General features: G+C 49.1%; 1 protein-coding gene across 2 annotated transcripts in view; it reads right to left on the bottom strand.

The window, feature by feature from the left end:
- CHAT (choline O-acetyltransferase) overlaps positions 1-14,261 on the bottom strand; it is a gene marked incomplete at both ends in the record, with an annotated part of 50,065 nt that overhangs the window by 12,679 nt on the left and 23,125 nt on the right. For both annotated transcript variants that reach the window (XM_082673627.1, XM_082673626.1), the window contains 3 exons: positions 341-469; positions 1,432-1,532; positions 5,834-6,003. In XM_082673627.1, the coding sequence (XP_082529753.1) occupies positions 341-469; positions 1,432-1,532; positions 5,834-6,003 (400 nt within the window). The remainder of the gene's footprint in view (positions 1-340; positions 470-1,431; positions 1,533-5,833; positions 6,004-14,261) is intronic.

Genomic DNA, 14,261 nt, shown 5'->3' with positions numbered 1-14,261 from the left:
ATGACTTATTCAAACCAGTTGTTTATGACTCCCCCGAAAGCAGAGGATGATTTCCCCGCCTTGACTCTGCTCAGTCAGGTGAAACCTGCGGGGAAAAAAATAGCTCCACGTTTGCATTTTATGGAAATGATGGATACTTCAGCAAGGTTATTTCCCCAAGAGTTATAACTCCCCTTCTGTTTGACTACATTTCCATGAGGGGGTGGGCGGAGGCCGGTGAGAGGAGGCAGAGTGGCTGGGGTCTTTGGAAGCTTCCAGGGTGCCTTGGTAGCTGGAGGGGCGGGGGCGTTGTAGGGCGACCCCCAGAGCATCACCCACAAAGACCTGGGATTCTCCTTACTGTTGAAGTTTTTCTGCCGAGGAGGCTAAGAGGCCTTGAATTTCCGGAGAACATTTCCACCTCAGTCTCCTGGGTGCTGGGAGCTCTCTGACCGAGTCGGCTCGGACCATTCTCTTGCTGGTCTTCACCCTGCAGGACAAAGTGGTGACCTCCTGTGGCCTGCAAGCTGGGGGGCTGCGGGCAGCTTGTTTCTTTGTGCTGTAGTCATCTTAGCTGTTGGAGTTTGATTTGCCCCCCAAACCATGAAACAGAAGAGCAGACTGAAGCTGAGAGAGGCCACCTAAATTAGTGAGTGGCAGAGCTAGGATTCCATCCGGTTCCACCTGACTCCAAAGCCCAGTATTCCTTTTCACGTTTTCCATTTGACCACGCTACACCACTAACCCTTAAAAAACACTGGGGAGGGGGGGGCAAATGGAACAAGCAAATTGTGTTGTTCTGTTTACGAGGGCGGGTTTGGGTTTTCAGTGATCCTGAAGAGTTCCTGAATCATGGAAGAACTTATAGATTCAGGGAGAAGATCCTAGAAGGAGGGATGAGCAAAACTGTGAACGGAGGAAGGAACATGGTGTGTTTAAGGGACACAGAAGTACTCAGTCTGTGCAGGATGGGAGTTGGAGAGAGAGACCCAGCCCAAGGGAAAGGAAAGAGGCGCAGCTCAGAGACCTCCCCTCTGTGCTGGGTCAACAGCAGGCCCAGCCCTGACTCTGGACAAGCAAGACATCGACCTGGACTTCCCTGGACCAAAGCAGATGTTCCTTTAAAGCTGAGAATTCTTGGCCAAGCCTTGCCCTAACTGCCCCTAACCTGTCGCTCAGTCTGCCCCTAACCTGTCGCTCAGTCTGCCCCTAACCTGTCGCTCAGTCTGCCCCTAACCTGTCGCTCAGTCTGCCCCTTCTGTCCATGACCGATAGAGCCTATGACGCCTTGTTCAGGTTGGTTTTCAGATTCACCTTTTGCTAAGACACTTTCCCGACTAGTGCGGGCCCCCAGCGGCCGCCCACAGTTTCCTTGGCCTAGCTTGGAGGCTGCTTGGCAGTCTGGCTTTGCCTCCTCTGGCTGCTCGGGAGGGGCGCTGCTCCCAGACTCACATGTGCTTGAGCAGGTGCTCTGTGCATTGCACCAGGACGATGCCGTCGAAAGGGGAGTGTTCGCACACCACGCCACAGGTGCCGTCTCGTCCCACCACAAACTGCAATAGGAAAGAGAAGTGAGTGGACCTCTGGGACAGTCAATATTTCAAACCAGCACCTTGGCCCCAGGTCAGGAACCCCGCATTCTCCCTCTGCCCCCACCTCTCAGGGGGAAACTCTCCTCTAGGGACACCAAAGCACATCATTTCCTGAAAAGAACGCTGCATGCCATTGCCACGGCCTGAGAGTATGGGAGCCTCAAGACAGCTCTAAACTGTGTGACCTCCTTCCCAGAAATGCCCCAGGCAGTGAAGGTGGAGCCCAGAGCTCCCTGGCTCAAGCAGCCCAGCGATTCCTAAGAGCTCACGCCGAGGCTGTACACACTCTCCTCGGGTGCTGGGCAAGCTCCTTAGGCTCCTGTTAGCCCTGTTTCCCCTTCACGGTGCACATAAGGGCCACCATCCTGGTCTGCTTTGTGTGATTATGTGTCTGATGGACGCTGTGTGTTTGGCCACCCCTGATACTATTCCCAGGATCGCCCCATAGTAGGTGCTTCATAATTTTGTTAAATGAGTAACGAAAGATAATGATCCATTTTGGATGGTGTGCGGATTCCTAGGGAGAAATAAAATGTCCCTTGATGGGAGCGAAAGAAAGGTGAACGGAGGATGCCCCGTTAACTGCCGCCTGGGCTTCAAGTCAGGGACCCTGATTCCAGCTCTGTGGCTGCCGCCTGCCAGCTGGGAGAGCTTTGACAAGACACTTCAACTCTCTGGCTTCAGTTTGCTCTCATTTAAAATGGATCCAATAAGGCCCAGTTCACCAGATCGATGTGAGGATTAGAGAAAGCATATGAAAGGCCCACGGGAACTGTGAAGATTACTTATGATTTTTATGACTGTACAAAGGTTGGATTTAGTTGACTTGGAAAAGGGACATACTCAGTATGTACAAAAGGACTAGGAGAAAATAACAAGAAGAATGAGATCTGATTCTTAAAGCATAACGCGAATAAAGTGGGGCTGCCTTGAGGTCCACCTCAGCACAGCTTCACACTCAAGAGGTACTAGCCTGTCATCCATAAGCAAAACAAACCAACAAGCTATTGAAATCTTTATGAGACCTTCCAGGGAACTGTGGCACAGCACACCTCTGAGCTGTCTCCCTGTCTCCTCCAATCTCATAGCTGCCCGAACCTTTTCTCCCATTCTTCAAGCAAACACACTTCCCACAGAGTTTCTCTCAAGATTCATCCCTTGTAGGCTCTTTGCTCTCTCCCTTTGTGTCCCCTGCCTTTCTGTCCTGAGACTCACTCTTGAACCTTACAGTTCACATTCATGGAGCCTGTTTGGCTTTTCCGGCTCCCCTGATAATCTGTCCTGTCTGCAAAAAGAGCCCAGAGGTGGGCATGGTCATCCACGTGAGGCAGGAGGGGAGGGCTGTGCCCACTCACACATTAGTGCTTTTCTGTCCCTGTCGCTAAAAGAAAGGGAGGAAAATGGTATCTTTTAAAAACCACTACCAAGGCTTACTATATTTCAGGTCCTGTACATCCATTATATCATTTCAATCCCACAGCTGCTCCATGAAAGATTACAAGCCATTAGCACCACTGGTGGAGGCTAAGTAGCCAGCGCAGCAGGGAGAAAACTCAGCAGAAATAGCAGAATCAATATGCAAACCAATAAAAAGGCTAACCTGCAGAATGTAGGGTACAGAGAGGGAGAACAACGAGAGGCGGCCTAGAAATGCTTACCAGCGTGAGTGATGCTAAATCAAAGCATAAAGATGGCCGCGTGCTACTTAATATGGTCATTGTGAAAGTGCGGGGGCTTTACAAATAAGGTTAGATACAGGATTGGCGTGCTGGGGTAAAAGAATGGGGGACGGGAATGAATGGCCCAATCTTCGTCATCTGTGTGAGTATTTTTCTCCAGGCCAAAGTGAATGTCTTGTTTCTGGGCTGATGTCACGTGAATGAAAAATATATAAACAGGGACTTCCCTGGTGGCGCAGTGGTTAAGAATCTGCCTGCCGATGTAGGGGAAACGGGTTCGAGCCCTGGTCCGGGAAGATCCCACATGCCGCGGAACAACTAAGCCCATGCGCCACAACTACAGAGCCTGCGCTCTAGAGCCCACGAGCCACAACTACTGAAGCCCGTGCGCCTACAGCCCATGCTGTGCAACAAGTGAAGCCACCGCAATGAGAAGCCCACGCACCGCAACGAAGAGTACCCCCTGCTCGCCACAACTAGAGAAAGCCCGCGTGCAGCAACGAAGACCCAACACAGCCAAAAATAAAAATAAATTTAAAAAGTATATATATATGAATGGTTTTGTTTCATTTTATGACTTCTCTTCTGTGGAGATGCTGGGCTACCCTACTCCTCAGGGATGAAGGGAGGTATATCGACATGGCCAGGTCAGGGTGACGGACAAGATGTCAGGGTGCCTGACATCTTCAGGCATCAGACATGATTCTTTTTTTTTTTAAATTGGAGTATAGTTGCTTTACAATATTTTGTTAGTTCCCGCTGTACAGAGAAGTGAATCAGCTACATGTATACCGATAGCCCCTCTTTTTTGGATTTCCTTCCCATTTAGGTCACCACAGAGCACTGAGTAGAGTTTCCTGTGCTGTATGGTGGGTTTTCATTAGTTATCTGTTGTTGTTGTTGTTGTTTTGTGGTACGCGGGCCTCTCACTGTTGTGGCCTCTCCCACTGCGGAGCACAGGCTCCGGACGCGCAGGCTCAGTGGCCATGGCTCACGGGCCCAGCCGCTCCGCGGCATGTGGGATCTTCCCGGTCCGGGGCACGAACCCGTGTCCCCTGCATCAGCAGGCGGACTCCCAACCACTGTGCCACCAGGGAAGCCCTAGTTATCTGTTTTATACATAGTAGTGTATATATGTCAATCCCAATCTCCCAATTCATCCCACCCTCCCTTTCCCTCCCTTGGTGTCCATATGTTTGTTCTCTACGTCTGGGTCTCTATGTCTGCTTTGCAGATAGGTTCATCTGTACCATTTTTCTAGATTCCACATATATGCATTAATATACGATATTTGTTTTTTTCTTTCTGACCTACTTCACTTTGTACGACAGTCTCTAGGTCTATCCACGTCTCTACAAATGACCCAACTTTGTTTCTTTTTATGGCTGAGTAATATTTCATTGTATATATCAGCGGTCCCCAACCTTCTTGGGACTGGTTTCGTGGAAGACATTTTTTCCATGGACTGGGGGGAGAGGGGGATGGTTCAGGCGGTAATGGGAGCGAGGGGGAGCCACAGATGAAGCTTTGCTAGCTCCCCCGCCGCTCGCCTCCTGCTGTGCAGCTCGATTCTTAACAGGCCGCAGCCTGACACGGGTCCATGGCCCAACACCCTAGATGATATATGTGCCACATCTTCTTTATCCATTCATCTGTTGATAGACATTTAGGTTGCTTCCATGTTCTGGCTATTGTAAATAGTGCTGCAGTGAACATTGGGGTACATGTGTCTTTTTGAATTATGGTTTTCTCAGGGTATATGCCCAGTAGTGGGATTGCTGGATCATAAGGTAGTTCTATTTTTAGTTTTATTTATTTATTTATTGTTTTGCAGTACACGGACCTCTCACTGTTGTGGCCTCTCCTGTTGCGGAGCACAGGCTCCGGATGCGCAGGCTCAGCAGCCATGGCTCACGGGCCCAGCCGCTCCGCGGCATGTGGGATCTTCCCAGACCGGGGCACGAACCCGTGTCCCCTGCATTGGCAGGCAGACTCTCAACCACTGCGCCACCAGGGAAGCCCTATTTTTAGTCTTTTAAGGAACCTCCATACTGTTCTCCATAGTGTCTGTATCAATTTACATTCCCACCAGCAGTGCAAGAGGGTCCCCTTTTCTCCACACCCTCTCCAGCATTTATTGTTTGTAGATTTTTTGATGACGGCCATTCTGACTGGTGTGAGGTGATACCTTGTTGTAGTATTGATTTGCATTTCTCTAATAATTGGTGATATTGAGCATCTTTTCATGTGCCTTCTTGCTGAATGTGTTGAGGATTTGTTTGATGGGAGCCCCTGGTATGCCCCCACCTTACAGTGTGTGATGGAAGATGGGGAATGAGCCCCAGGCCTGACCCAGAGGCCCCTTAGGCTGGGCTGCAGGAAGGTTAGGGGGGTTGGAGCTGGGTTTGGCCGCTTGCTCCTGAGAAGAGTTCTGGCCAGTCTAGGACCTGACACCAATGGCACATGTCCTCCGCTCCCTCAGCCCCAGATGCAACCTCCCAGGCAGCAGAAGCCAGCAAGAGAGCCTGCTGGATGTAAGCACGAGGCAGCTCCGGCCACTGGCCCTGCCAGGGGGAGGCTTACCTGCAGGGACTTGTCGTACCAGCGGTTGGCCCCATTCTTGCTGCAGCCTCCGCCGTGGAGGAGCTGGAGCGCCCTGTTGGTGTCGCTGAGCTCCACGCCTCCCGGGGCATCCAGGCACACCAGGCAGATGCAGCGCTCGATCATATCCAGAGAGTCCCTGTTGGTGGAGTCTGCAGGGAAGGCAAGCACGGCCTTACTTAGCACCTGCCCTGCCCCAGGCCCGGGGTCCCCTCTGCAGAGCCCCACATGCCACAGGCGAACACACGTATGGACACCCAGATCTTGAGCCAGTCCTGAGTCCCCCACCACCCCAGGGGTTGGGCCGGGAAGTCAGTCTGACTGTCCTGAGCTTCTATGCTAACCCCAGGGGCCAGCTCACCGTCAGGGTCCCTGCAAGAGTCCTGCCCTTCAGCTGTAGCCAGTTCTGACCCCAGATGTGAGGTCACTGGTCCTGCCTGCCAGGATGAGAAGGGGTGGTGTGGGACCTTCCCCGTAAATGTTAGACCCTCGGGCCAGCCTGTGCCAGAGAAGGAGCTCCAATTCCCCCATCCAGCGGTACCCTCCACTCACACCCGAGGGCCATATCTGGCACATAGGCAAGTTCATTTGTCCTGAACTATAATTTTCAAACATTAGTTGCCAAAATATTTTAATTAGTCAATTTCACATGAAAATCGGAAGTAAGGGAGTGAGGGTGTTGTTCTCCCAGACCCCTCCCACCACCATCACCCCAGCTGTTGTTTCCACGCAGAGGGTAAGTGGAAGGGCCAGGTTGCCCCTTAACCTATATCCAGATGAGATCATTGGGGCAGTTTCAGACACGTAGAACTCATCTAAAAGCCACTGAGTTGTGCAGGAGACACGTCACCAAGGGAGCCTGACTCCTCCATGGGGGACACTGGGTATGGAGTTCCTCCAGGAATAGAGCTGGGCCAGCCAGATGGGCTGCCCCAGGCAGCTTCCTCCAATAAGCACAGGAAGATTCGCAAAGGCTGCCCAGTGGGACCTGACTGTGTGCTGCTGTGTATCCCTTCTCCCAGTCAGGAGTCTTTACTGTGGTGAAAGTACTCTTTTTCCACCATCCCACACAGGGTGTGCGGGCATCAGGACCCGATGGCGAGGGATGAACATCACCCAGACCTCCTGACCTCTGGGCTGGATGAGGTGCAGGGTTACAGTCCTCCTCCAGCCCCAGTGTGTTCTATGCATGAGAAGATAGGGTGCCTGTTATTTGGAAGCAAAGGGGCATTACGTGGCGTATTCCAATATCCATAACCCCTTTAGTCATCGAACTCCTGGTTTTTAGCTTGGCACAGGGACGAGCAGCACTACAGCTACATTTCCTGGCTCCTCTTACAGTTGGGGGAAATCCTGTGTTCAATTCTGCCAACAAAATCTAGAAACACTATATGACAGCTTCCAAGAAACCTCCTTACATACAACTAGCACATGCTCTTTGCCCTTCTTTCCACCTTCCTCCATCCTGCTGCCTGGAACACAGGTGTGATGGCCAGAGCTCTAGCCTCCGTTTTGGGCCAGGAGGCTGTGGGCCACACCCTTGGGGTGAGATGGAAGAATCCTAGCCACCTATCAGCTCTGGAGGGCTCAGTTCTCGTATATGTGAGAGAGAGAGGAAGAGAGAGAAATCTCTATTTTTTTTAAGCCGCTATTATTTTGGGTTTTCAGTCACATGTGGCCAAATCTAATACTAACTTATACAGTCTGGTTACACTGGATTCACATCTTCACACTGCAGGAATTAGCTGGAGCTGAGAAGCTGCGCCCTTGGTTTGTCCCAGTCCTCTCTCATTTATTTAACCCTCTTGTCCCTGCAGTTATTTAAGTACAAGATCCCTGTCCAGAATGCTATTCTCTGTGTCAGAGAGAAACACTCTGGGGGCTGAAGATCCCTCCAAGAAGGCAGTCGAGCCCCCTCCCAGCGCCCTCCTGTCTCAGCATTAATGCAGACCCTTGGGCAGCCCTGGTCCTGGGTGCTGGCTCTGCTCTTTCCTGCAGTCAGCTCTGTGCCCCTCGATTCTGAGCCTGGACACGCAGCCCTCTGCTTCTGCAGCCACAACTCCTCTCCCCTCCTGCCCCTCCCACTGGAACCCCAGGGACTGCTGAATCAGAACTTCTCTTTTCAGAGCTCTCACCCCCACCCCAGCCCCCAGCTCTGGAGCCTTCTTTCCTTCCAGAGCCTGAAGCCAAGAAATATACCCATCGTGTGTCATAGTCGTCTGGAATCTGCCTTCCTGAAGTCCAAGGAATGTGTGGGAGCAGGTACGGCTTCCACACCCTCAGGCTCAAGTCTCCCTGTGCTGTTCACCAGCCAGGTCCTGCCCATGGGTTGCGCTAGGCACAGCAGCACCTTCCCCGGTCAGTGGGAGGCTGAGTACACAGCTGATGCTGCCAGTGAGGACCACAGCCGGACTCGGCCCATCCTTTCCTCTGTCCAGTTAGGGGCCTGGAACGGCCATAGAGAAAGTCCTGTCTGCTCCTCCTTCCTCTTGGCCTCACCCCAGGCTCTCGGGGCTGCTTTCCTTCCTGGCATAGGCAGCCTCGAGTGAGGCAATCCCTGAGACCCTCCCCTGGGTCTCCTCAACACCTACTGGGCACACAGATGCTAAGGCCACCTGTGCAGTCCCCGCCACGCCAGGGCGATTTCTCCAGGTTCGTGAGAGGGGTCCACAGACGTCCTCGAGTGAAAGGAGTCTGCAGTCCCCATTATCCCTTTCCTCCCTCCTCTTGCAAATCCTGGGGGAAGGAGATGTCTCTCAGAGGAGACCTTCTAGTCTGCGAACGAGGCTAACCAGCAAGCCAGCCCACCCTCGGCTCTCCCTTCCCCACTTCCTGTCTAGAATATGGATTTGGGGAGCCCTGGGAGTTCAGGATCCCTCTTGACTCCTGTGGGTCCAGGATGACTCATCACCTTCCACATGGCCTCTTGGACTTTCCTGCCTCATCTGATCCACATCAAGGTTTTGGGCCATGACCTGGGGACTGAACAGCAAACGAGACACCATTGTGCTGGGGGTGGGCTGGGGGGTGGAGAACTCCCCTCTGCCCTTCCTTAAGTGTGATACAGTCACCACATCACCCTCTTCGACCTGAAACAACTTCTACGGCCCACAAGGAAGGATCCAAACTTCTCAGCGTGGCTCCTGGGCTCCACCGCTCGCGTCTGCTGCCCCTCCAGGTCGCCTGCCCTGAATCCCTGCATGGACCTCACAGGAGCCTCCTGTCACTCCCAGTCGCCTGCGCACATTCATCCCCTCACCATCGCGCAGGCTGCCCCCTGTATGGGGGCCCTTCTCCTTCTCTGCCTAGCAAAGCCCTACTGGTCAAATCCTCCCAAGTTCCCTAACCCTCTCATGGTACCGACCCTGCGCCCGGCGTGGGTGGGAGCAGCCCAGAGAGCTCCTGCCCTCCAGGACGCCTCACACCGGGAACAAGCCGGCTCGGCTGCGTGCTCAGGGCAGATGAGGACCCTCTGCTCGCTCCATGTAACCACCACCTCCTAGCGCTCTGTGCATGACCCTACAGTGCGTGACCCTGTCACGCCCCAAAACCCTGTCACCGACAGTCCAGCTCCAGGAGCCCTGATCTGGCCCCCTCTTCCCACGCCTTTGAGCTCACAGAGAGCAGGGCCTGGGTCCCCAGCCCAGGTGGGCACAGGAAAGTGTCTGTGGCTGGCAATGGACTTGAGTGTGCATGGATAGGTGAGGCTGAGATCTGTGGGCACAGCTCAGAGAGGGAGCTCAGAGGAGCCCAGCCAGCCCCTTGAAAGTCAGGAAACCACTACCTTTGGGGCATGGAGCTTCATGGGATGGAAGGGATGGGGGAGAGATGGAGACAGGAAAGGGATTCCTCACTCTCTGCAAAGCTTCCCACCCTGCCCCTCTCTGCTCCTATAGGAGTCCCTGCCAATGGCCATGGTGCCTGGCCCTGCACTGTGTGCTATTCTGGGGGTCCTTTGGGATCAGGGTGGCTGGGGGCTTCAAAGCATGGGAGGCCTCGGCTAGGCCTGGGTCTGATTCAAATAGGCGGAGAGGAAGGGAGATAACAGTGCTGGAAAAGGCTCTGAGGCTAGGCAGTAGACACCCAGGCTTGTGGGTGGAGCTTGTCAGTGATGCCTAGCCACTTGGGGAGGGCCTGGGCCTGGGGACCATGGGCAACCCCGATGTTACACACGTTGGTCCATGTCTCAGTGAGCTCTGAGAGCCCAGGCTTGGTATTTGCCTATGAAACAGCCCCAAGGCCAGTGTGGAGTGGGCAGGCTGCAGCTCCCCAGGAAGTCCACGGCAGGCCTGTCCATCTCAGAGGCTGGGGAGCAGGTCTGATGCCGCCTCTATGCAGAAGAGTGGGAGTTTGGCACTCTCCTTCCCAGCCGGGTGACTTGAGGCTGGCAGCAAAAAAGGCATCAGTGCCCCAGCCACCTCCAGGCAGGAGAGAGGGACCCCTGAGGAGGGGCTGAACTATCACCACTGCGTGCAGGTTGAGCAGGGCCCCAGAGCGCAGCACCAACCAACGGGAACTGGGTCCTAGCTCATTAGACAGAGTGAAATGGGAGCAGGACAGCAGAGCTGGGATGCCAGGTCGCCTTGCAAATGAACTCCCTGCATACAAGCAGCTGATCGGTCAAATGCTGACAAGTTTATCGTGTAAGGCAGAAAATGAACTACACCCAAACTCATTCACCATGACTCTGGCCCAAACGTAATGGAAACACGGGGCAGTGGGCTGGAGGCACACGGCAGGAGCCATTTGTCTTGTGACATCCTCATCGAGCACATGGAGGCTCGTTTAATGTGGTAAATCAATCTTCCTCAAGGAGCCCCTGCTTAATAGGTAGAAGTCGGAGTTGAGTAATAGGAGGAGCTGCCACCCACGCCTGGGGGGTTGACAGCTTCCGCGATGCAGAAATTCCAGAGGGCATGCGGCCTTGGAGGGCCCTGGAGCTTCTGTTAGAGGTTGAAAGCATCCAGACTGTGACTAAGGTGAGCAAAGATAAAATGAACACAGCACCTCTGCCTTTAGAGGGCTGCAGACCCCTCAGGTGTTGCTCCCCAACACATCCACCTGTGCACACGCACACACACAGATAGACACACAGCCCTCTGGGATCTATTCCCTGGGAATAGATAGTCTGGGAGATGGAGGCACTGGGTTCCTTCTCAGACACTTAGAGCTTCTAAATATTTGTCAATCACATCTGAGCATCTTTCCTCCGCAGATAAAGGAATCATAGCTCCTTTTGGGAGGGAAGTCTGCCATCACACCTCTCAAATTCTTCTCTACTCTATGGTTTATGGGGTGATCTTTATACTCCCAGCCCCTAGAGGCTATGAGGAGGCCAACAAAAAGTATGTCCAAGCTATATTCTATCTACAAGAAACTCACATCAAATATGATGATATAGGTTGGATGAAAGGAGATGGAAGAGGACATATCCAGCAAATATTAATGAAAAGAAAGCAGGAGTGGCTATATTAATATCAGATTAAGTAAACTTCAGAGCAAAGAAAATTACAAGAGATGTCGAGGGATATTACATAAAAAAAAAAAGGCCAATCTACCAAGAAGACATAGCAATCCTAAATGTGTATCTACCAAACATACCTCAAAATATGTGAAGCAAAAGCTAACAGAACTGAAGGAAAAAATGACAAATCCACAGTGTATTGGAGACTTCAACACCCCTCTCGTGCTACTTGACAGAACAGCTACAGAAAGTCAGCAAGGATATAAAAGAAATTAACAACACCATCGATCAACAGGATCTAGTGATAGAACACTTCACCCAACAACAGCAGAATGCACATTCTCTTCAAGTGCCCTTGGAATATATATGCCACAGTAGACCATATCCTAGGCCATAAAACACCCTCAACTAATTGAAAAGAATTGAAATCATACAAAATGTGTTCTCTGACCACTGGAATCAAGATTTTTAAAAACAGCAGAAAAATAAATGTTCCAAACATTTGGAAACTAAACAACACTCTTCCAAATAATCCATGGGTCAAAGAGGAAATCTTAAAGGAAATTAAAAAAAAAAAACATAGAAATAAATGAAAATAAAAATACACCATATCAAAATTTGTGAGACACAGCTAAAGCTTTGTTGAGAGGGAAATGTATAGCACAAATGCTGACATCAGAAAAGAGGAAAAGTCTCAAATGAATAATATAAGCTCTCAACTCAAAAACTTAGGGAAAAAAAACAAAATAAATCCAAAACAAGGAGGAGGAAAGAAATAACAAAGAGCAGAAATCAATGATATTGAAAACAGGGGAAAAAAGAAAGAAAATCAATGAAAAGAAAGCTGTTTCTTTTCAAAAATCAATCAAATCTCTAGCAAGACTAATGAAGAAAAACAAAAGAGATAAAAGACATAATATCAGGGATTAAACAGGCACATCACTATGGATCTTGCAGATATCAAAAAGACAACTTTTCAGAAATACTATGAACAACTCTACAGACATAAATTTGACAACTTAGATGAAATGGACCAATCCCTTAAAAAGTATAAACTACCACAATGCACCAAATCTGAAACAGACAATTTGGAGACCCTGTAATTATTAAGGAAATTGAATTTGTATGTTTAAACTTTCCCCTCCCTACCAAAATCTCCAAGCCCAGATGGTTCTAGAGAAGTCTACCAAACAGTTAGGGAAGAATTAACTTCAATCTACACAATTTCTTCCAGATAATATAAAAGGCGGGAACACTTCCCAATGTTACCCTGACACCAAAACCAGATAAAACAGTACACCACTGCCACCACCCCCAAACACATGAAAAAAAACAACCAACTACAAGACAAATAACCCTCATGAGTATAGATACAAAGATAGTTAACGATATATCAGCAAATAGAATTAAGCAACATATAAAAAGAATTATACACTGTGACTAAGTGAGGCTTATTCCAGGGATGCAAACCTGGTTCAATATTTGAAAATCAATTGATGTAATCCACTTTATTAACAGACTACAGAAAAATCACATGATCATATCAATTGATGAAGTGTAAGTGACAAAATTCAACATCTTGTCATGATAAAATCTCAGAAAACTAGGAATAGAAGGTAATTTCCTTAACTTCATAAACAGCATCTACAAAAAAAGCCTATAGCTAACATCATACTTAAGGGTGAAAAGACTGCATGCTTTGCCCCTACGATGAGGAACAAGAAAGAATACCCATTCTTACCACTGCTATTCAACATAGTACTGGAAGTTCTGGCCAGCACAAAAAGGCAAGAAAAGGGAATAAAAAAGAAACATACAAGAAAGAAAAAACAACTGCCTATTTTCATACTACATGATTTGTCTATGTAGAAAATTATAAGGAATCTACAAAAAAAAAACCCACGTAGAACTAATAAGTGAGTTAGAAGTTCACAAGGAACAAGATAAACATACAAAAATCAATTGTATTTCTGCATACCAGTGACAAGGCAGGAACACCAAAATTAAAAATACAATGTGATTTAAATCATGCAAAACAAATGAAATACTCCAGTGTAAATCTAACAAAACCATACAGGACTTGTATACTGAAACTACAAAACACTAATGCAAAACTTCAAAGATCTAAGTAAATGGAGAGACATACCGTATTCACACATTGGAACACTCAACAGGGTGAAGATGCCAATTCTCCCAAATTGATATACAAGCTTAACACAGCTCCCATCAAAATCTCAGAAGACTTTTTGTAGATATAGACAAGATTATTCTAAAATCTATGTGAAAAGGCAAAGGAACTAGAATAGCTAAAACAATTTTAAAAAACAATAAAGTTGGAGGAGTCAGTGTATCCAATTTAAAGACTTACCACATAGTTACATAGCCAAGAATGTGCGGTATTGGCAGAGAGATGAACACATAGATCAATGGAAGCAAACAGAAAACCCCAAAATAGACTAACACAAATATGTCCATTTGATTTTGACCAAGGTGCAAAAGTAATTCAGTGTAGGAAGAATGGCCTTTTCAACAAATATTATTGGAGTAATTGGACACTCATAGGCACCCCTCCTCAAAAAAGCTTGGATAAAAATCTCATATATTAATGCATATGTGTGGAATCTAGAAAAATGGTACAGATGAACTGGTTTGCAAGGCAGACATAGAGACACAGATGTAGTGAACAAACGTGTGGACACCAAGGGGGGAAAGCAGGGCGGGGGGGATAAACTGGGAGATTGGGATTGACATACATACACTAATATGTATGAAATAGATAACTAATAAGAACCTGCTGTACAGCACAGGGAACTCTACTTCGCTGTATAGGAGAAACTAGCACAGCACTGTAAAATAACTATACCCAAATAAAAAAAATATTTTTTAATCTCATATCTTATAAAAAAATTAATACAAAATGGATAGTCAACTTAAATGTAATATTAT

Source organism: Grampus griseus (genome assembly GCF_964374135.1).
Source record: "Grampus griseus genome assembly, chromosome: 16".
Lineage (NCBI taxonomy): Eukaryota > Metazoa > Chordata > Mammalia > Artiodactyla > Delphinidae > Grampus > Grampus griseus.
This window is presented reverse-complemented; position numbering and strand designations above follow the sequence as displayed.